The following is a 23,105-nucleotide window of genomic DNA, read 5'->3' as shown; positions in this document are numbered from 1 at the left end:
ATTTTTCGCCTACTGTTTTATGAATACTGAGGATTCAGACATACTATTCATTTGACATACTGTTTTTGGCATACTGTATATTAGAAAAGTATGCAGGTTCAGACGCGAGGCTTGTATTTTCACACATTACATACTAAAGACTCACTGGTAATTCATTTGGGCTACTGTTTTGGACAAAAGAGCAATGGTAAAACAAACAGTAAATCTTTGTCTTCTGTATCTTAAATTTACAGGTATCTTTACCGCACCACTTGATGGCCGTTATTTCTTTAGTGCCATCCTGACAGGCCACAAAAATGAGAAGATTGAAGCTGTGTTGTCCAAGTCTAACTACGGCATGGCTCGAGTAGACTCAGCGGGTTACCAGCCTGAAGGACTGGAGAACAAACCCATGGCTGAGGCCAAACCAATACCAGGCTCTCTGGCTGTCTTCAACATCATCCTACCCCTTCAAGTGAGAGATACAGTCTGCATAGACCTGGTCATGGGCAAACTGGCCCATTCAGTGGAGCCTTTAACTATCTTCAGTGGTATGCTTCTATATGAAGATGTTTAGGAGCCTTTGATGGGCCAATCCCAAAAGAGAACTGAGGCTTATCAGACTCAGAGGATCAGTTAAACGACAGGGCTAGAAAGTGACACTCTTAAATGGCGTTTTCCGCCTGGGATAGCGATGCAGATGTGAGCATTGCTTTTCCTTCCATACATTTTTTAAACTTACAGATGTTTTTTAACCTCCTGTGAACTCATTGAGCAGAGAATATAATTTCAAATGGAGGAACTGTTGCCCTTGATATGTAATCCTAACCCAATGCTTTGGAGAAGTGTTGTAACAAATACTACTGTGAGTCTGTGCTGTTGATGATGTTATTGTTGAAATATCACCATGTTATATGCATTACAGACATGAGTTATGAATCATCGCTCATGCACCAAAGATGACCATGAGGTCTGTTTGACTTCCCATGTATGCCACTGCACGTTAAAGTACTCTCCTGCCAAAGAGCTTGACTCACAGTCAGGGTTATAGGTTAGGCTGATGTGTGTGGAATTTTGGATGCACAGGAATGCAGGTATGATGGAAGTAATTAATATTTTTGCTGTGAATTGTTGGTTTCTGTGCACCTTTCTCGTTTTATAGTTTAAGTTATGTACCAAGGTTACTTTAGTTACCTTAAGAGTTAAGGGGATGATCTTTAAATGTACAGTATGTGCCTTAATGCCAATTATTTCATTTTTTTTACAAGTGCCAAGTTTTCCAGGAATAACATCCTGCTGTACCATGATGCCTGCCAAAGATGCTCTTACTTAACTAAATGTGTGGTTGGAAGTTTTGCACAACACACCAATGCCTCTAATGTAACTTTAATGCTTTAGGTTCTGCAATGATTTCAGGAAGCTTTTGGTATATTATTCAACATGACAATTATTATGTTTTTCATCACTTTTCATTTAAACTCCCCGAGTGACCCCAAAAGCTATGGAGATTGCCATGCCAAAGATTATCGAAATGAAATCTTCGGTTCTCACCCAAGTTTCCTGGGCACACAGTTTCCTCAGCAGTTACCAAACCAACAAGAATTGGGGCTATTGGAGACTTGTTAAAGTGTTTACAAAAACATCAGCTCTGTCAGAGTGGAGGACAGTTGCATTTTGCTGTATGTTTTACATTCATATTCCCAGCTCAGTGGAGATTTTTTATCAGACGGAGTCTGTCCTTAACGTGGTTCAACAAAGTGCCTTTGAAGAATAACAACACTGAGGATTCTGAGGGTGTCCTTCATCAACGTATTCTGTCTGTGTGGTCTCGCTTGAACGTTTACTCTACGACAGCCCAAAGAATTTTAAACTATACAGATTTGCTAGAAAACAAAAATGTCCAAAACAGTGTAATTTTACACCACCTATTGAAAGGAAAGATTTCTGTGTACCGCTACAAAACTTTTTATCCTTTATATGGTGAAGAATGTTGAAAATTAAGGCTGCTATCTTATGTGTGCTATTTCATTTACTATTTTTAGTTATAATGAGATTCCCCGTATGATCCATACGATGAATGCTGCACCAGCAACATAAATAATTAAACAATGACATTTAATTTCATGTTAAAGAGACTTTGAAACCAGCTCTAACACCCTGTCTACACCGGACGTGTCAAAAGCAAATCACTCCGATTATAATCAGTGATAGTGTTTACACTGAAAGTATCTGTTGCACCATGCCGACAATGGACAGATACCCCATTCAAACTGATCTCACAGTGAAATCTGAAACAGTAGGTTGACTTTTTCTTTAACTGAAATCAGTCCGTGCTTACCAAAATGCAAAACACTGCTCCCAGTGGCCAAAGCAAAAAGTGATGTTAGGAGTATGGGCACTTGTGAGCTCCATTTTCCAGGTGTAATGTCCGCGGAGGGGTTCCAAAAGCCAATTGTGAAGTGAGTTATTTTCAGCTGTACAGGTGTAATACAGTGAAGAGGAATGCATATTTTATTATCTGTACCCCTCAACCCAAACCCCAAACTTAAACCTAACCATCAGTGGAGTAAACATTTAATGTTAGAGGGTAAAATGCAACCTCCGAATCGCGCTGATTCGTCCCTGATTACCGAAGCAAACGTGATTACTTCCTGGTTTCCACGTGGGATCCATACCCAGGTCTCCCACGCTGCTGACGCAACGTGCTTCCGGTCACACCACAGGAAAAGATGTAAATGCTGGAGCCGATGCAAAAATGTCTGATAGGTGATGCCGCTTGTCGATGTGTCAACATAATGTGGCCTATCCTACGGTACCGGAAAGCTTGAAAACAACATAACGACTTCCTTTGGGAAAATGTTGCCATGTTCTATTGCTGACGTGCTGCAGAGCTTCTCCAGGCACTTTATTATCCCTATTTCTTCAACAAAATTATTTTACTTTACAAATATCCAAATTTTCATTACAAACTATATTATCAGAATAACAATTTGAGCGGAAAGTTGAATTTTAGAACTTCTTAGTACTGCCATGTCCCCCTTTTAATAACAGCAAGCACCAGCTGGCATAGACTATACAAGTTTGTTCAAAACCTGATGATCCATCCAGCCTAATTTGAAAATGATCCAAAGAGCATCTTGTGTGCTTCAAAGTAAGCAAAGAATTCTGACCTTTTGTACAGATTAACATGGTCACAAAATTAATTACATTTGATTATTGATCTAGAAATAGTACAGAATATTATTAACTTTTAACATTTAACAATTTTATCTATTACTGTAACTTTTCTTTGGAATTTAAAATCCCAAATTTTCAATGTGGTCTCAGACTTTTGGACCCGACTGTATGTTTATCTTTGTTAAATATGTTTTATATGTATTTTAATTTTCCCTTAGATAACCCCAAATGGATATTTTCAGTATTATTGTCGTTGCATACAGACAGACAGCGTGTCATTGCACACTAGGCGTGGTAGTAGAATCTGTGAAGTGCTTGCCGGCTGTGTCTAAATAAGATTGGGTGGAAAACTGTCACATATCCTGTTTGTATTTCATCCTTACACACTTATACTCAGCTCTCTTCCTTCTTCCTTTCTCTACAAACAGTCACAAATACATATGCTCCCTACAGTTGTTGCGATGCTTGCCATGTTTTCACTTACAATCAGGGTTCAACATGCCTGAACTTCTCATAACTACCATAATCGATTATGGAAGTGCTATGAAAGTAACGAAATCAACTAATGTCTGTAAATCTGAAAAATGTATTGCATACCTACTCGTTTTCCCTTGAATACAGCTTTATAAACATTTGAACTGATTTGAAAATAACTGTATATTACATTAACAACTTGGCTGAAGTATTTGAAATTAAGTTCACCTGGTTTAATTTGACCCCACATAATCAAATTTATCATTTCCTTTGGTTCTATTACAAGCATATCAGGAATGAAGTCTGGAGGCTAAATTTGAACTTAACACACATTAATACTTATACGCCAACAATGAAGTTTTTGACAGCATTAAGGTCCCATATAACTTCTTTTTGCATCGTGTCCACATAACCACCTCGGATGTGCATTCATTTTCAATAAATCACAGACCTGTTGTCAATTATTCCTTCCTTCAAAACATTTTTTATACAGAATGTTTTGATCTCTATGCATGTTTTCCTATTGTTAAATCTTCTTTGGCTATCTGCTATCTCTATTTTAATTTAATTTAGTCATGCTAATACAGAGGAACATCAATAGATCAAAACTAGTGCCTTAAAACAGTCAGTAGATCATAATAGGCACCATGTCTGTAGTACATTCCAGATGTGCACCTCTCACGTTCACTGTACAATTCCATCATATCCATGGACACTGCATTTTTTGCTAGCAATTTGGCAGCCAAATGTGAGCGCATCCTGTAGGCCACCCCTGCAGAGAAAGAATAAAACAGGCTTGAACTCATTCACATTCACTTAACACTCTTTACTGTGCAACCAAGGTCAGAAATGAATCCGGACTCAGGGGGAAAATGTCACTGTATCTGTTTAGAACAACAATATAAATGCCACTGAAAACCAATTACTGGAGGGCAAAAAAGATGCAATGAAACTGAACGGTGACTGAGGCTAACGTTCTGCCTAACATCTCTTTTTAAGTTTCACAGATAAAGAAAGTTCCAAGTCCTACGGGTTTGGAATAATAGAAAGAATTCATTTTGGCACGAACTATTCCTTTAATAAAAAAGTTCATTTCTGACACAGCATACAGCACTTGAACTCACAACTGGGTAATAGCACAATACGATATTTAAGTAGTGTGTTAGCAAAATAGAAACATTAAAAATTGTAGACTTCCTGCAACTAAAATCAAGAAATGATCCTTACCGTTTGACAGATGCATTAAATATATCCCCTGCTCCAAGTGTATTTACCAGCTTCTCGGGTGGGAATGCATCTGAATGGATGACAACGCCATCAGGACCCATTGCATCATCTCCCTTTTCCGCCCAGGCACAAATGAAGGTAGCCCTAGAAAAACAACCAAACCTGAAACCTTTCCACAACACATGGCATGGCTCAAAAATGAACATAATCTTAAAGGAACTGTTCACCCAGTAGTGTAAATTCTTTCACCATTTACTTACCCTAATGTTGTTCCAAACCCGTATGACATTTTTTCTTCCACGGAACACAAAAGGAGATGTTAGGCACTATGTCAACTTAGTCACTTTTTACTTTCATTGCATATTGACAAAAAAACCGAATGGTGACTGAAGCTAACTTTCTGCCTAACATCTCCTTTTGTGATCCATGGAAGAAAGAAAGTCATACAGGTTTGGGACAACATGAGGGTGAGTAAGTGATAGAATTTTCATTTTTGGGTGAACTATTCCTTTAAGCAAAGATGCTAAATACACATGCTCACTCAGAAGAGTTGTTTGAATAGGAACTTCTTAGAACTCTACTGACATCTGGTGGACTCTTTAAATGGACTTAATTATTTCTAGATTAAGCATCTGTTCATCCTCCTGCTCGTCTCTCACTCACCCCTTTCTTATATGACTGCTGAAGCCCTTCAGAGCAGCGGAGGCTGAATCAAACCCAAAGTGTCTTGCCACATCCTTACCAATAAAGACCTGAGTAAAAGCAGCCACAGAAAAACAGATGATGTAGCATTCAAGTATGGCACTAAACCTATAAGACATATATAGTCGGGTTCAACAGTCTGAGACTAGACCGCTAGTGAAAATGCTTCTATTTTGCATTATTTTCTATTTTAATTTAGAAGTTTATTCTGTTATCAGAAAAACAATTTGAATAAAAAATAGAATTGAAAAATGTACATGAATTTCTTAGTATTTGTTATGTCCTCCTTTTGCTTTTACAACAGCATGCACTCAAGCTGGCATGGACTCCACAGGTTTGTGCAAATCTTTATGATTCATACTATTCCAGCATGATCTGAGACATGGTCAATGTCACACATTTGATTAGTGACCTAGAAATCTATTTTTGAAATATGTATAAATATAAATATTTATTTATATTTATACATATAAATATATATTATTTTATATAATTACTCTTTTTAATAATAAAGTATAACAATATTGAATTATTATTTTAATATACATATATACATATATAAAATATAAATGTTTCTTCTTCATTTTTATATATCTTTGTTTTAAAGTTTTCAAAATCATAAAACATTGTTTATTTCCAGGTTTAAAAAAGAAAAATCCCAGATTTTCAATGTGGCCTCACACATTTGAACCATACTGTATTTTGTGCTTTTACAATTTCCAAATCTATTTTGAAAGCATTTTATTGTATTCTGATTAATTTACCAACCCAAACCTATTTAAGGTCCAAAGATCTAATTGAATATTCAGTTATGCATATTATCCAAATAAGATAATGTGTTCATTGAACTTGAACAGAAGATAACAAAGATGTAAATTGTCAAACATGTAGTAAATTATCACCATGAGGAAACAGCTTTTTTTTTTTTTTTTTTTTTTGGTCTTCTCTACTTCCACAGAGATTGTGATTGTGTTTTTCTCCTCCTGTTTGCTGTTATACTCTCTCACCTTCTCAATCATCTTTACTTGTTCTTCGGTATTACGGCCCTGGCAATGCATTCACAAAACAGTTTCATAAAACTTAGCTAAGAATTCAATACATTACAAACTTAGTGTGTCACAGATCAGGAGGAACTAAATAATGTTACAATGTGTTCTCATGTGAACCTGGACAGTTACAATATCAGAGAAGCAAATGGAAGGTTTCTGGCTGACGATCTCACCTTCCAGTGGATCCACTTCTATTGGCTGAGGTCCACCTTTGAGAAGTCCTCTACAGAAACATCTGGCAAGTTTCTGTTCAAGCAGAGAGAGAAAATGACGAAAGTGCTCTTGTATTTTTAGGTTGCAACAATCAGTGTTCAAAGCACGATCAGTAAATAACAAGTAATGATTGTTGTCTGTGTACATGATAGGTTGTAAACACTATCCATTATTCTGACATGATCCGGTGTAATAACAAAACACAAAATTGTTCACAGACACAAATTGAAACATTAATTGTTGATTGACTGTTAAAAGGTCTGTATCGTGAGAAAAACCCCTGGATCGTTGCCTGATACTGCATGTCGGCTAGTTTATAAGCATTTGACAACAATTATAGATAGATAAATATTCAGCTTTGGACTGTGAAAAACTGTGACTGTGACCAGACAGCTAACCAAAAAACCTAAGTAATCAGTCAGTTTCACAGCAGAAAGGGAAAAGGGTTTTAAAGGGGTCATAACATGCATTTCTTTAGTTTAATATGTTCCTTGAGGTTCACTTATAATATTAGTAATGTTTTTTTTTTGCACAAAAAACTGTCATATATTTATTTTCCACCCTCATTCTGACCCTCTGTCAGAAATGCTCGGTTTTGGTGCTGCCTCTCCTTTAAATGTTGACAGTAAACACCCACTGTTAAGACTGGCTCTCTGCTCTTGACTGACCTGCTCTCTCCTTGCCATGGGTGCTTCAGGACACATGGATGGCAGCCTCGTTTCGCAGCCTTCGTTTGCCATATTTTGGAGGATGCATCAGATGTATCCTTCATGGCCTTCAATCAACCACAATCCTTTGCACATGTCCCAAATTATTTGAAAAAAGGACGGAAACCTTTATCACGCAGCTTACTTTTTTCTCTCTCTCTCTTCAAGGTTTTATATGCATTTGCAGAAATGACAATATATATATTTTTTTTTTTTTTTTAATGCAAGTAGTTTAGACAATACAACAAATTAGAAGATACAAAGCACCAAAAAATAAATAAATAAAAATAATAACAGGGCAATTACATGAATTTGAAAAGCTTTTAAAGTTTTACAGTTTTTACAAGTCTAGGGTTCTGTTTTTTTTTTCATTATTGAAAAGATTTAACTATAAATTCTAATGTAGCAAAATATTATATTAAGGCTTTTTTTGAGTGACTCTAGCTTTGTGAATAACACATTTTGCTAAAATAATTTAGAGATTAAGGACATACTGTATTTCTCATTTTCTGAAGTATATGGGTTTTCTAAATAAAGTTCTAAGCATATGGTTTGCCATGCGCACTTACTAGACCGTCTCATTCTAGCGCTGAATGCTGAGGAGGAGTCTAGACTACAGCCTCAGAAGGACTGGTCTAGGAAGGACACTGTCTTACTAGGCTGCAGCCTTCCGTTTGAGAAGCACCCCATCTCACTGCTCACCACTACTGGTGAAGGCTATGGAAGTCATCAGGTAAAGTAGGAGTTGATGTGCTGTTGTGGAGGTGGTCAGATGCAAATGTCTACCACATTGTGACATCACAATGTGGAGGAAGTAAAGAACGAGTCGTTTTTGCAGCTTGTTTTCAACAAGTGCTCTTTTTGCAATAAAGAGGAAGTTATGAGTTCTGAAACTTATAGAATGTTTTAATAGTACAATGACCTCTTAAATGTCAAAAGATCAAGAAAAAATTTTATTCCTCATGTCATGACCCATTTAAGGTTTTCAAGCCACTGGTTTTAGTCATGATGTAAATAAGTGTTTTATTATATATTAGTTTGCAATGAACAAAGCAAATAAGCTTTGTTAGCTTCTACATTGTGCACTGTTGTGTGTTGTTTTAAATGGTTAAATACAATTATCTTGCAAAAAAGAAAATTATGAATTCACAGGGACAAATTACAAACAAAATCTAATCAGAACTTCAATTAATACATGCAATGTAAACTTGTAGTGATTTGTTAATGGCAGCTACTTTGAAACAAATTTATGTTTAATTAACCTAGTGCCACATTTATGTTTAATCAGATTCTGTCTGACAATGGGAAATTATGCTCCTGACTGCATAGCCCAAATAATTGCTCTGAAGATGCCGCTGCATGATAGTAGGCAAACTGGAGGAGAAGGCTTACTCAGCTACTGGTCCAGGAGCCAAAAACCCCATAAATGCACACGGGGCCCCAAGCAGAGATAGAACAGTGCACGTGTTTGATGTTTCCTCCCCTCTGCCATCTCTGAGACAAGCACCTGCCAACCAGTAACGCATCATTCAAAACACTGCTGATGCAGCATTAACTGCAAGACTTAGTAGACTAATCATGCTGAAGCTGTTTATGCTTTTGGAAAGCTAATGAAAAAGCACCATGCACTCTTTAAAAAAATAAATAAATAAATAAATAAATCTTAATTTTGCATTACTATTTCACTGTACAGTGCATAAATCTCAGCTCCCACCTGCTATCAGTATCTTCCTCCGGGTATTTATCCACAACATTAATGATATCCAAACACACCAAACCAATGCTAAGTATCTTTTTGTCTCCCATATTCTACCTGCAGAGAAAGCGTGGACTGTAAACAAGGGAGGAAAGGTCATAGCGTGATTTCGCTATGCACTGGAGCGGGAGAACATTTTTCCCTCATAGTGAATGAGAGAACGTTAACATGGAGACGAAGTTTCCCGGCTTTTGCCGAGTGTAGCCGAAAGGGCCAGTGCAAGGACACGACGACTCCCGACTTTTACCGAGTGCTGTCGAAAGTTTGGGCTCGAGCGCTTTCCGTTACTATTTGCTTTCAGCCCTATAGAACTGCTTGAAGGGACTTTTCGTTAAAACGACGATATTTTCAGGTTATTTTTTCCCACTCTGTTAAATATACGAATATATGACTATATTTTAATTTAAAGTAAGTTAATTAGTCGGGCCTGTATTATTCAGTGCACAGTTTAAAAATTCAGAACTCAGTTTCCTCAACACCGTCACCGTCGACTTCGGTTTGCAAAACAATTCCTTATTACCACACTTCAAATTTTACCTGTAATTATTACCTGTAGTATTTCAATACGGCTAATTTTGTAGCCTAATGAATGAGTATGAATATTTCGTTTTATAAATGTATAAGCCTACAGTTATAATATTGATATTTTGATTCATATTTAGACATTTCAAAGTTTGTGTCGTTTATGTAGTTTAATTGCTTTCAAACATGAATTTGCCTATATTTCTAAATATTTGAATGTACATTAATAAATTATATATTAAGCCTGTTTTGATGTTTTTATCACAGTTATTATAAAGTTGAACTATAATATATAATATTGTTAATTATATCATAGTCACTGTAACTATAATTTTTGTCCTAAAGAAAACACTGTAATCGTTTCTTTCCCATTCTCCCCAGTATCTTTTTTTCTAGTAGAGGAGATGACTTCAGAAATTGGGGTGACCAGGGTGGCGGAAGGAAACCTGGAGGTCTTACAGATTTATAAGCTGCTGCAGTATGTTCGAGAGAAGAACAAACCACAGATAAAAAAGATGGTTTACATGGGTGTTTTCAACCTGCTAAATCTAACTGAACCCAAACAGGGACACAGTGCCTTATATCTGGCATCTGTGGCCAATGATGAAGATATGGTGCAGTTCCTTCTGGCCCTGGGAGCTCATCCTGACATACAGGACAAGAAGGGCTGCACCCCAGTGATGCTGGCTGCTCAGTTAGGCTACCACAATATTGTGGCACTTTTGGCCAAAAACCATGCCAATATGAACCTGACAGACGAAGAGGGACAAGGTGAGGCTGTCTCATTTAAGAAATATAAGCTATTTACTTTAGAATGCTAATAGAATTTGACACTGAAGGTGTCTTTACACAGCCAAGTTAAGCCTACTCTGTGTCTGTGAAGACCCAAAAGCCAGACTAAATTAAGCCTGCTCTAAAACAGTATCAAAGGCAGTTCTGATGCTGCTTTGGTTCTGTGTAAATTAAATGCAGCATCAGAGCATATTATTCACAATTTAATTTCATATTTAAAAGTATAACTTCATATTTTCATTCATTTCATATTTCTATATTTATAATTGTATATTTTAAATATTCATCTCATAACATTATTTATGCATTTGTAACTGCTGTGTAAATGCGTTTATGCCTGCTCTGAGCAGCGTTAAAAAGTCTGTGTATATACAACTAAATACCGTTTCAGATGCAGCTTCTGTACCACCTTTGCAGTGTAAAGATGGCTTTAGATGCTTTGTCTTAGTAATCCTTTTATATTGAGTTTTTTATCTGCTGAAGAATCAATATGAACACCCCTTAAATAACTTCAGTAAGGGAGCAACTGCTATTAAAATTACGCCCAAAATTACAGAGTGACACTTTGCACTAGGTGCAAATAGCACCTGCCACACAGCGTGGCTATTTGCACTCAAAAAGTCTAGTGGAATAGGCGTCGTGTGTAAAGACACTTTGGATGTGTTTTTCTCGTACGGACGACCTGGGTTCGATTCCTACTTTGGCCCCAGTTTTTTCCATCCCGTCTCCTGTCTCCACTCTTAATATTTCCTTTAATACTACTTATAATAATAAATAAAAATTAATATAAAACTTGATTTCCATGCAGTGATTTGGTCACTGTGAATGTCGGGGAGTTTAGAGAAAGGTTTGATCCGGGTCAAATTAACCATTGTTTTACTATAGTAATATTGTAGTAACCATGTTTTTTGGCGGAAGCTATAGTTTTATTGCAATTAACCGTGATGTTACTACAGTAATATGGTGTTAATATAGTAACCATGTTTTAATTTTGTGGTTACTATGACTTTACTCCAAAGTACCATAGTTAAACTTTGGTTACTGTAGTAAAACCATAGTTAATTTTTGTAAGGGAAGGTTAGGGTTAGGTTTTGGTAGGGGTTGGTGTAGGGTGTCTGTGGGACTCTAAATAAATACAATAAACACATTGTAGTGATGCCCCTATACCAGTGGCGAATTCTCAGAGCCAGCAAAGCCTTCTCTGCTGGCCTAACATGCCAAATGAATTAATATATTTCATCTCTTCATTCTCAGTCACCTTTTTGCCTGTGTATTTTTAATCACTTTCCACTCTTCATTAATCTACAAACTAATAGAGAAAAATGAAAAGTTTATCCAGTCAGAATTTATTCCTTGATGCTTCCAAGTGAAGTGTGACAACTGTTTCACAAATCACATGCCCAAAGCAGCGCGTGAGTCTGAGCTCCACCCCCTTAGGCCTTCAGAATTTCTACAGAATCCCTCAACAGTACAAATGAATGGGCAACTAAAGTCAGGGTCTATACTGTATGTTAGTATTTAATTAGGGGTGCAAATAGGATCTACCACTGTTTGTAAAGGGGTATAAACAGCATCTAACACTATTTACACTTAGTGCAAAGAAGATGCTTTTGGTTGCTATTTACACTAAGTGAAATTTTTGTATATACAGTACCTATATGCAATACTCAAGTCAAGTCAGGTTTTTTTGTGTAACACTTTTTACATTACATATTGTTTCAAATAAATTTTACAGAAAGTCCTGTGGCCTTAATGCCCCCAGTGAGAAAGCAAAATGTGACTGTGGCAAGGGGGGGAAACCCCCATAAGCTATTGATATGCTTTTTTCTATTCATTTCCTTTTCTTTTTTAAATATTAACTAACTGTTTGTTCTTGTGTATCTTTTATAGGGGTGCTGTTCTACTGTATCTCTCCTTCTAAAGGACATGCTCGCTGTCTGCAGATAGTGCTCAACAGCAATGCAAACGTCAACAATGTTTCTAAATCAGCGAAGCCAGTGCTTGTATTTGCCTGTGAAAATGCAAAGGACTGTGAAGATTTATGCATGAGGATTTTGGAAAGAGGAGCTGATCCAAATGTAGTAGATGAGGTCTTTTTGGCTTTGTTTTTGTTTTGTTTTTTAAACTCCATTTCTGTCCCTAAACATAAATGAATGCTAAATATATTTTCATAAACAACCAGAATCAGAATAATTTCATACATATATTATTTAGAGACGTTAAAGAGGCAAGAAATCTTTTAGAAAGACTCAGAAATAATATTTGACAGAAATATTATTAGATCAGCGGATAAATGTAGTCTGTGATGTGATGAATCAGTGTAAGCCAGTTTTGTAATATTTTGACTTTCCAAAGGTCACAGGTCACTCAGCTCTCATGGAGGCAGCTAAAGCTGGTGCTGTGGAGCTTGTCAGAGCTATTTTACAAAGGAAAGGGAATCCCAATGCACTTGATAAAGAAGGACAGCGGGCTGCCCATTTTGCAGCGGAGGGTGGCTTCCTTCAGGTGATGCCATTGCGTTCTGAACAGTATGATTTTAAGGACAGTATATGACAGTTATTAACTGTTTCTGTTTGTGTAAGATTGTAAAATGGAAATATCTTAAAATTCTCACTTGTGGTACTTTGAAGAGTATTAGCATTGAAGTTTTTACTTTGTACAGGTTTTACAGGTTCTGTCTGCATATTCTGCTGATTTTTGTGTCTTAACTACAAAGGGTAACACACCTCTGCACTTTGCCGCTGCTGGCGGATTCAATGAGTGTTGTAGATTTCTGGCTCAAAGAGGTAGGTTATAACAGGTTTACTCTATCAACATTTACTACTGTACAGATTATACACAGCAATTTTTCAGTTCATGCTTGAAAATGTGTATGCTATCAGGGGCAGTGGTGGCTCAGCATTTAAGGCTCTGGGTTACTGATCAGAAGGTAGGGGGTTCAAGCCCCAGCACTGCCAAGATGCCACTGTTGGGCCCTTGACCCTATCTGCTCCAGGGGTGCCATATCATGGTTGACCCTGCACTCTGACCCCAGCTTAGCTGGGATATGTGAAAAAAAAGAATTTCACTGTATGTGCAAATGTATAACATCTGATAAATAAATACAATTATTAATTATTATCCTTCATATGTTGGTTACCTTCCATTTGCTCCATTATTTGCTTTGATATCATCCACACACTTTTTGTTAGTTTTATGCCACTAGGCTGGCACCTGTACAACATTTACAAATCTTTTAACAGTAGGTCCATATTTGTTCTAGAAGATGACATGCAAATTATTGTGTGATCTTCATTCTTCACCTACTTTCCTGTCTTTAGTACTCACATTTAAACTATCTTTTTGATCATGTGTATATTTTTTATGTGTGCATTGCAGGCCTATATTGTTTGGATTTTTCCCCTAACCTCAATTAAGGCCTATTCAAGAATTCTCAAGAATGAATAAAGTTGTATGTTGTATCATATCCAGTCAGATCAGTTTAATTATGTGATATTTTGAGATTCCCATAAAAATTTATAAAAACCATAAAAATTTAAACATTTGAACACTGCCTATTTGTTCAAAATAACAACCGTAAAGATATAATGTAGCAGTACTCTCTCTTGTCAATGACAGGATGCAATCCCAAACTGAAGAATGAGGATGGTCAACTTCCAAGCCAGGTAGCCAAAAGCAATGGTCAGAAAGCTGCACTGAAGGAGCTCAAGAAAGCAGAGAAAATGTATTTGAAGCTTTCTGCGCCTGATGCTGTAAACCCTAACGAATTCTGGGCCGTCGCCCTTCATGACTGGTCCTGTGAACATGAGACAACCTTGCGCAAAGCCTTTCAAAAAGCAGAGGGACTGGATAAGCCTGTTGAAAATGTTCCTCTGAAGACATTTATGTCTTTGCTGCAGGTGCATGAAGCTCCAGTAAGTAACGACAATCTGCAAAAGATCATCAAGGAACATGACAAGAACCGTGTAGGCACCATCAATGTCAATGAGTTTTTCAAAGGTCTCCAGTACCTACAGAAGGCCTTTGTCATGTCATCCTATGCCCCTAAGCAGAGTAAGAAGGAAAAGGGTGGCAAGGACAAAAAGAATGTCAAATCTCCTTTACCCTTTCCCATATGCACAATGCCCCCTGAGCTTGTTCCCAGGAGAGAGGATAGTAGACAACCTTACTACATGATCGAGAAGTATCAGAACTTTACTGACACCAAGCGTTTCAACCGAAACCAGCCACCAATTCACCCTATCGAGGATGACTCTGCTTGGTATATCAATGAACCTGAGCAGGTGTATACCAACATCCATTACTGTGTGAAGACTGGAGACCTAGAATCTCTTAGTCTGGCGTTCACCCAGCATGTTCCTGTTGATGTTAAAGACCGATTCTTTAAGACGCCTCTAATGACTGCCTGCAGCTGTGGCAACTACCAAGTGGCTAAGTTCCTCATTGCACTGGGGTAATAAAAACTTATTTTGTTAACAAATGTAATGTGATTGGACATTTATTAGACTATAAAGTGGTTGTGTATATTCACTGCAAATGGTAACTACTTTGGATGTTTTTTTTTTTTTTTGTTTTGTTTTTTGTCTTCATGGCTATACAGGGCCAATGTTAATGCAGTAGACCAGTTTAACTGGACGCCCCTTCACCATGCTTGCCATGCAGGACATATAGACATTATCGACAAGCTGGTGCAATCTGGAGCCCTGGTGGATGCAGTGGCAATGAATGGAGCAACTCCACTCATGAGAGCTATTGAAAGCTGTCGATTCAGCTGTGTAGAGTATCTCATCAAAGTTGGAGCCAATGTCATGGCAGAAAACAACAGAGGTACTGGTAGAGGTTTTGATATTGGTTTAGAAATGGTAGTGAATGTAGTGACGCTACATTTACATGGTCAAAACCATCTGTTTTGTTTAGCATTTTCCCATGTTTATAAAAATAATCTTCGAAATATTGTTTTGTGGTTACAGAGGAAAATTGCTTGGACATTGCCAGAAATTACGATAATGGTAGAATAACTGACTTGGTCAAAGCCAAGTTTGACAGTCTTCCAAAACCTAAAGATAATGGGAAAGGAAAAGGAAAAGAAAGAAAATCAAAACCAGCTTCGAAACCAGTTTCTTCAGTACAAGAGGTGAAAGTGATTTAAAGCCTTTCTTTTTGCATTAAGCTACAACTGGAATGTTTAATGAGTTGTTTTTGTCTCCTGCAGATGGACATTAAATTACCAGCACTATCAGTTTCAGCGGCTGTCAAAATGGACTTGAAAGAGAACATTATAATCAATAACCCAAAGTTCACCATTAGAAGTGCCACCAGCAAGCTTGACATTAGCTTTGCCCCCAAAACTGTAAGACAACAAGAGCCATGCTTAAATTGTATGAATTTCATTGTAAGAGATAACAAATAATGACTTTATGACCTTTTTCAAATGCAATTACTTTTAACCAGCTGGTCTCAAGGTGATATTTTTTGTTTATCACATTCACTATAGGCATGCTCCACTAATGTTTAACAGCCAGAAAGTGTCCTAAACACTTTTGTCTTCATTCTGAGCAGTATGTTTTATTATTTAAAACCCAACAAACTTATTTTTGTGAAATATTGTGCTTGAAAAGTTTGTTTGTGCTATCTTGATCAAGTAAATGGAAATTGATGTCATAAAGTATATTGTTATCTAATGCAGTGACATTTATCCATTTGTAAGTGTGGCTTCAATGTCCAAATACTTTTTGGGACTACTGTAGATTGATTGAAATGTGATTTTATTTGTGGATTTTGAATGAATGTTTTTTGCATTATAGCTGTGGGGAAAACAGCTCACCAACCCTCCACATCACACTCGGAAGAAAGGTAGAGCAAAGGGAGCCTTTTACCAAGCAGATGACTCTCAAGGACTTGATATCCTTTAAAAAGAGCATCACAGAGCTGAATAGGATGGATGGCTGGGGAGGAATAAATTCAATATCATAGCACAATTGCCTTTACTCACTTTCTATTCAAAGCATCTGTCTTTCTTTCATTTCTGAAGGCAGCCTATACAAAATCATTTTGTCATTTGAGCAAAAACAAAAGCTAGGTAAAGAAGGACCACAAAACCCCATGAATCCCTTTTGTGACATTGGGATAAAAATAATCTTTCGTACTCAGTCATTGAGATGCACAGTGGTCACCTTAATGTGTTGCCATTTGGGATGAAGCAATACACACCCCTTACCGAGAGCACCACCTGCTCTATAAGCCATTTACTTTTACACTTATACAGTGATTCGAACAGATTTGGCTCTAATCACCAGCCCCCACTGAACACAGGAAAAGGAATGAACAGAAACATATTTCAAAATCAAGGTAACTCTTCAGTCGAGTGTAGGTGATCATGTCATTTTCATTTACAGGTGCATCTCAATAAATTAGAATGTCGTGGAAAAGTTCATTTATTTCAGTAATTCAACTCAAATTGTGAAGCTCGTGTATTAAATAAATTCAATGCACACAGACTGAAGTAGTTTAAGTCTTTGGTTCTTTTAATTGTGATGATTTTAGCTCACATTTAACAAAAACCCACCAATTCACTATCTCAAAAAATTAGAATATGGTGACATGCATATCAGCTAATCAACTCAAAACACCTGCAAAGGTTTCCTGAGCCTTCAAAATGGTCTCTCAGTTTGGTTCACTAGGCTACACAATCATGGGGAAGACTGCTGATCTGACAGTTGTCCAGAAGACAATCATTGACACCCTTCACAAGGAGGGTAAGCCACAAACATTAATTGCCAAAGAAGCTGGCTTTTCACAGAGTGCTGTATCCAAGCATGTTAACAGAAAGTTGAGTGGAAGGAAAAAGTGTGGAAGAAAAAGATGCACAACCAACCGAGAGAACCGCAGCCTTATGAGGATTGTCAAGCAAAATCGATTCAAGAATTTGGGTGAACTTCACAAGGAATGGACTGAGGCTGGGGTCAAGGCATCAAGAGCCACCACACACAGACATGTCAAGGAATTTGGCTACAGTTGTCGTATTCCTCTTGTTAAGCCACTCCTGAACCACAGACAACGTCAAAGGCGTCTTACCTGGGCTAAGGAGAAGAAGAACTGGACTGTTGCCCAGTGTTCCAAAGTCCTCTTTTCAGATGAGAGCAAGTTTTGTATTTCATTTGGAAACCAAGGTCCTAGAGTCTGGAGGAAGGGTGGAGAAGCTCATAGCCCAAGTTGCTTGAAGTCCAGTGTTAAGTTTCCACAGTCTGTGATGATTTGGGGTGCAATGTCATCTGCTGGTGTAGGTCCATTGTGTTTTTTGAAAACCAAAGTCACTGCACCCGTTTACCAATAAATGTTGGAGCACTTCATGCTTCCTTCTGCTGACCAGCTTTTTAAAGATGCTGATTTCATTTTCCAGCAGGATTTGGCACATGCCCACACTGCCAAAAGCACCAAAAGTTGGTTAAATGACCATGGTGTTGGTGTGCTTGACTGGCCAGTAAACTCACCAGACCTGAACCCCATAGAGAATCTATGGGGTATTGTCAAGAGGAAAATGAGAAACAAGAGACCAAAAAATGCAGATGAGCTGAAGGCCACTGTCAAAGAAACCTGGGCTTCCATACCACCTCAGCAGTGCCACAAACTGATCACCTCCATGCCACGCCGAATTGAGGCAGTAATTAAAGCAAAAGGAGCCCCTACCAAGTATTGAGTACATATACAGTAAATGAACATACTTTCCAGAAGGCCAACAATTCACTAAAAATGTTTTTTTTATTGGTCTTATGATGTATTCTAATTTTTTGAGATAGTGAATTGGTGGGTTTTTGTTAAATGTGAGCCAAAATCATCACAATTAAAAGAACCAAAGACTTAAACTACTTCAGTCTGTGTGCATTGAATTTATTTAATACACGAGTTTCACAATTTGAGTTGAATTACTGAAATAAATGAACTTTTCCACGATATTCTAATTTATTGAGATGCACCTGTATATGTCAATGCACAGGCATGCTTTTAGCAATCAAATTGGCCAGTAGGGGGCAGCATGATGGCAATCTATTATTTTAATTGGAGAAAAAAATTTTGATTGAAAGATGACATCAGTGAATAATGGTCTCTTTGTATATTTACAGATTAACACATGGATCTAATCTGGATGTATAGGGGCAGGACAGACAGTGCTAAAGTGAGTGAGTTAGTGAACAAGTTTTCTGCTGTTCAACAGACAAATCAATAGCATGTCTGTTGAAGAGTGAGTTTATTTGCTCTGGGGGAATTTAGCTAAGCATGCTCCTGAAGGGGGGATTAAATGGCTGTTGGGCCCAAGATGTGTAAATTGTGTACTATAAACAAAATAAGCTCTCCAGCAATGTGCTGTTGACACAGAGGTGTGAAGCATTTAAATAAGGATGTGTTTCTGTTCAGAGGTGCTTGCAAAGGCAAGAATTGCTATTTCTGTTGCTTACATTTAAGGTTAGGGTTTTTTCAAAACTTCTGTGAATAATTTGTCCTGCACTGATTGTGCTACAGACATGTAATGTCTACAGACATGTAATTAACTATGTAATTTAATACCTCAAATTAAGCGCTTTGTTAAGAATAGGTGTTTTATTACTTTATTTCTTATTTAAGAAATCAGATTCATGGTTTTTGCCCAAATAACCCTTAACAAACTCCACCTTAAACCACCCTTGCAACTACCCACAGCAGCAACTACATAGATACATTCTAAAAATCACTTAGAACATCACTCAGCTGCTGCATAGTAATGCCGTTGCAACCACCTACAACACTGTAGCATTGTGGCTTTGAGTTTTGCATGGGTAAGCACCACTTAACTATACCAAAAATTTAGTTTACCTTTCATTAATGTAAAATGGGCAAACCGAAACAGAAATTCAGAACACCTGCACATTGTTGTTCTAATATTCTGACTCTGCACATTTAAGTGAACGGAGATTCACTGGAGTCAGCTGGAACTCTATCTGTTATTCCATACTGTGAAACAGGATGTGAGGTTAATCCATGTGGCTGTTTTGCAGTTGTCAATACTTCTACTCTGGAGACAGAATCTGGGCAGTCAGTGGACAAATAATAAGTTGGATACAATGTGAAATACACACACCAGGTTTGTTTAATAAGCACAAGGCCTTAAAGGAGGAAATGATAATCGGCTCCACGGTACAGCGAGTAATTAATTAGATGATTTAGCACTCATAGATTCACTGACCTCAGCTGCTAATCTTGAAAAAACAGAATGAGAGGGAGATTAAGGTTAAGAATGTAAAACAAGTTTCGTTAATAAGTCGAATTTTAGTGGACAACACTGTAATTTTTATGACACAGTCATTCAAATCTATTTATAAAACACACAGTTTCGGTTCTGGATGCTGATTGGTCAATACAGCATTCCAGTCATGCTAAAATACACAATATTGTAACAGCTATGGTGCGAAACACCTGTTCACCTAGACACTGTGGAAATCCCGGTGCAGCATCCATTGAGGTCAACTACAGTTCACATGTCAGGGTCATCTTCTGGTGGAAGAATGGCACTTAATTTACTTAATAAGTAAATAAAATTTTTAATGCACTTTATATTTTATCTAGTAATCGTTTTATAAATAATAGCTATAAAGCACTCTGGGCTGTGATGTATTATGTATTGAATATTATGCCTAACAATGCCCACAATTGCTTAATTGTATCATGGTCTCAAAAACAAAATTGCAAGAGACCACCCTAATTAATAATTTATCTGTTTAGAAATTACAAGTTATTGTAGTCTGCATATACATTAGTGTCAGTTGATCATAGCTGACCTCTTCAGGTTCTTGTGAAGGGTCATTAACTTATTTGTAACACTTTGATTTTTTCATTGCAATAGCATATATTATGCTGCTGTATTACGTCAGATATTAGATGAATATGAAGGTGCTTGAACTATAATTATAGACATGGCTCTCTTTAAATGTGCCTCTTTTCATTATTTCATATGAATTTTCTTCTCTATAATTATCTACATCCACATAAGCAGTGTGATAAAGCCTACACAAAGATATAGGATATTGTTTTAGCTGTGAATTCACTGTTCAGCATGCAGTCATCAAAATGATTAGGTTAATGACAGATTTCCCACCTTTTTTACCATGAGCCTCATAGGATGTGGGCTGTTTTTGACGTGTTGTGGGGGTGGGTTCTGGCAGTGCTAATTGACAGGAAAGTGAAGGGAATCTGGCTCAAATAAATGAGCTTTAATTGGTAACAGTGTGGGTCCTGTAAATGTGCGCTTGTGTCAAAGAATTCAGGATTAATCAGCACTTGAACTACTAGTGCTAACAGAAACAAGATGGTTTGGTATGCTAATCAAAGCCCATAATCAAATCAGACTTAAAGGGATAGTTTACCCAGAGAAGAGAATTCTGTCATACTTCACCCTAATGTTGTTCCAAACCTGTATGACTTACTTTCTTCAGTAGAACACAAGAATGTAAGACTCAGTCACCTTTCACTTTCATTGCATCTTTTTTACATACATTGAATGTGAATGGTGACTGAGGCTAACATTCTACCTAACATCTCCTTTTGTGTTCCATGGAAAAAAATCATACAAAATTGACATTTTTGAGTGAACTATCCCTTTAAAGGAATATTTCAGGTTCAATAAAAGTAAGCTCAATCGATGTCATTTGTGGCATAATGTTGATTACCACAAAAATTTATTTCAGCTTCTCCCTTTTTTAAAAAAAAAAAAAAAAAAAAAAGCAAACATCTGGGATTCAGTGATTGGAGCTAATCCATAAACATTAAAATAACCACTGTTTCAAAAGAATAGCCACAATATGTGTATCGACATTATTTTAGTGTGATAAAATATCTTACTAACCATTTATATGTAGTTATATCCAATTTAACAACTTCATTGCCATGACGATGTAACTGCATAAACCCCATAAACCCTTAAACGACCGTAAAAATAACTTTACAGCTCAAAAAATACACCAGTTTTAACAGAAGAATTAATGTAAGTTCTTTTCTAAAATTATACGTTTCAAAACCTCAAGTTTTGCTTTTTTTAAAGAAAAGGAGGTATGAGACAAAATTAGTTTTTGTGATAAACATTATGCCACAAAAGCTTGTTTTTGAAACTCTTTTGAAAAAGAATGTGTGTATCATGTTTGAGAATGATTTGTTGTACAGTGCATATTTAAGAAGGTTGCTCATTCCAGTCAAATAGCTCTTTGCTGCTTCACTGGACAGTATTTTATCTCTGGGGAGTTATCTTGACCTTCATCTATCCTACTGAATTCCATAACCAGATTTTATGTTTTGATTTGTCTTAATGCGGTGAAGCACTTTGTTAGATTATGTTTTCTATTGCTTTATGGTGTCTCTCTTTTTCTCTGTTCAAACAAACTCTCCTTTACCACATTCTCTCACACACAAAAATGCTTTAGATACAAATGCCAGGCTTAACAATGAAGAACAACCTTTATGTTGTAAGTCTACAAGCCATTAAACAATCAAATAAGTGCTTTAGATCCATTTCCCTTATCTGAGAGATTCAGAGTCTCTGTAACTAAAGTGCTTTTATCTGATCTTGCTTTTATTAGAAGATCAGGGATTGAAGCTGCTTGGGTCATGAAAAAAAACATTGATATGGAATCTCTCTCTCTCTCTCTCTCTCTCTCTCTCTCTCTCTCTTTCCCTCTCCCTCTCTCTTTAAAATATTTTGGAAATACAAACAAGTTATTCAATGAAAAGTTCATCAAGTTTGCATTTACTATAATAATAATAAAAAATAAAAAAAAACAGTTAAATCATATCTTAAGATACAATCTTTTTGTTGATACTCAAGAGTCACTTAGTGGAACATTAAACCATAAGGCAAATGCTATATTTCACAGTCACAATAAATCATATCCAGCCAATCAACCTACAGTGTCCACACATCTCAATATATACTGTAGCTGGGTTTATTGAGTGAGAATACAAATCCCCAGCCACGCCCTGGAGTTGAGGGACATTATGACGTCAGAAAGGCTCGTCATCTTTACAAAGGTGAGGATATTTACACTCACTCGCACAAGGGCTGTGGTCACGCCCTAGTATTGAGGGTGATTATGACGTCAGAGGAGCTCGCTCGCCATCTTTGATGAGGGATGAGGTTATTTCACACACTCGCTGTATGGACACGCACTAGGCGACCCAAATCAGTGTTGAAGGAGGCAAGGCGATAGTGGCATTTCGTACGTGGTTGATCGAGTGCAAGGTTGGTGTTTTGCTTTATATATATATATATATAGGAACTTATTCTTCGAAATCTCACGCAAAAGCTATATATATATATATATATAGCTTTTGCGTGAGATTTCGAAGAATAAGTTCCTTTAATAAATTTTGTGTAATCTTAAAAAAATGTGCGATCTGTTGCAAATGTCCTCAATAGGTTAAGAAAGATCACCGAAGTCATTTCAAATGCGGAGGTGATTGTTGTTTTCGGATTAAACTGTAAAAGAC

General features: G+C 37.0%; 3 protein-coding genes and 1 pseudogene across 7 annotated transcripts in view; 3 read left to right on the top strand and 1 right to left on the bottom strand.

The window, feature by feature from the left end:
- LOC127411380 (EMILIN-1-like) overlaps positions 1-1,345 on the top strand; it is a 39,707-nt gene extending 38,362 nt beyond the window's left edge. For all 5 annotated transcript variants that reach the window (XM_051646901.1, XM_051646902.1, XM_051646903.1 and 2 more), the window contains one exon: positions 234-1,345. In XM_051646901.1, coding sequence (XP_051502861.1) covers positions 234-556 — 323 coding nt within the window. In that variant the 3' untranslated portion in view covers positions 557-1,345. The remainder of the gene's footprint in view (positions 1-233) is intronic.
- A 1,017-nt stretch (positions 1,346-2,362) lies between these two features.
- On the bottom strand, positions 2,363-7,125 carry LOC127410788 (ketohexokinase-like; annotated as a pseudogene).
- Positions 7,126-10,210: 3,085 nt separating this feature from the next.
- On the top strand, positions 10,211-16,562 carry LOC127411280 (ankyrin repeat and EF-hand domain-containing protein 1-like). Its single transcript, XM_051646737.1, has 9 exons — positions 10,211-10,577; positions 12,489-12,688; positions 12,954-13,103; positions 13,261-13,384; positions 14,217-15,051; positions 15,199-15,425; positions 15,569-15,732; positions 15,811-15,948; positions 16,403-16,562. Exons 1-9 carry the CDS (start codon positions 10,211-10,213, stop codon positions 16,508-16,510), a joined length of 2,313 nt encoding a protein of 770 aa, XP_051502697.1. The 3' UTR covers positions 16,511-16,562.
- Positions 16,563-22,696: 6,134 nt separating this feature from the next.
- Positions 22,697-23,105, top strand: part of LOC127411534 (synaptosomal-associated protein 25-B-like) — a 46,122-nt gene continuing 45,713 nt past the window's right edge. Inside the window, exon 1 of the mRNA XM_051647193.1 lies at positions 22,697-22,857. The gene's annotated coding sequence lies outside the window, so the exon portion shown is untranslated. The remainder of the gene's footprint in view (positions 22,858-23,105) is intronic.

The sequence above is a fragment of the Myxocyprinus asiaticus genome, chromosome 20 (assembly GCF_019703515.2).
Source record: "Myxocyprinus asiaticus isolate MX2 ecotype Aquarium Trade chromosome 20, UBuf_Myxa_2, whole genome shotgun sequence".
NCBI classification, from domain to species: domain Eukaryota; kingdom Metazoa; phylum Chordata; class Actinopteri; order Cypriniformes; family Catostomidae; genus Myxocyprinus; species Myxocyprinus asiaticus.
This window is presented reverse-complemented; position numbering and strand designations above follow the sequence as displayed.

What these genes read in the sequence shown, in the direction of transcription:
- LOC127411280 (XM_051646737.1), top strand. Translation starts at nt 10,211, where the DNA reads ATGACTTCAGAAATTGGGGTGACCAGGGTGGCGGAAGGAAACCTGGAG. An exon ending in CGGAGGGTGGCTTCCTTCAG is followed by an intron (nt 13,104 to 13,260) that starts GTGATGCCATTG and finishes TACTTTGTACAG; the next exon opens with GTTTTACAGGTTCTGTCTGC. An exon ending in TTAGCTTTGCCCCCAAAACT is followed by an intron (nt 15,949 to 16,402) that starts GTAAGACAACAA and finishes TTTGCATTATAG; the next exon opens with CTGTGGGGAAAACAGCTCAC.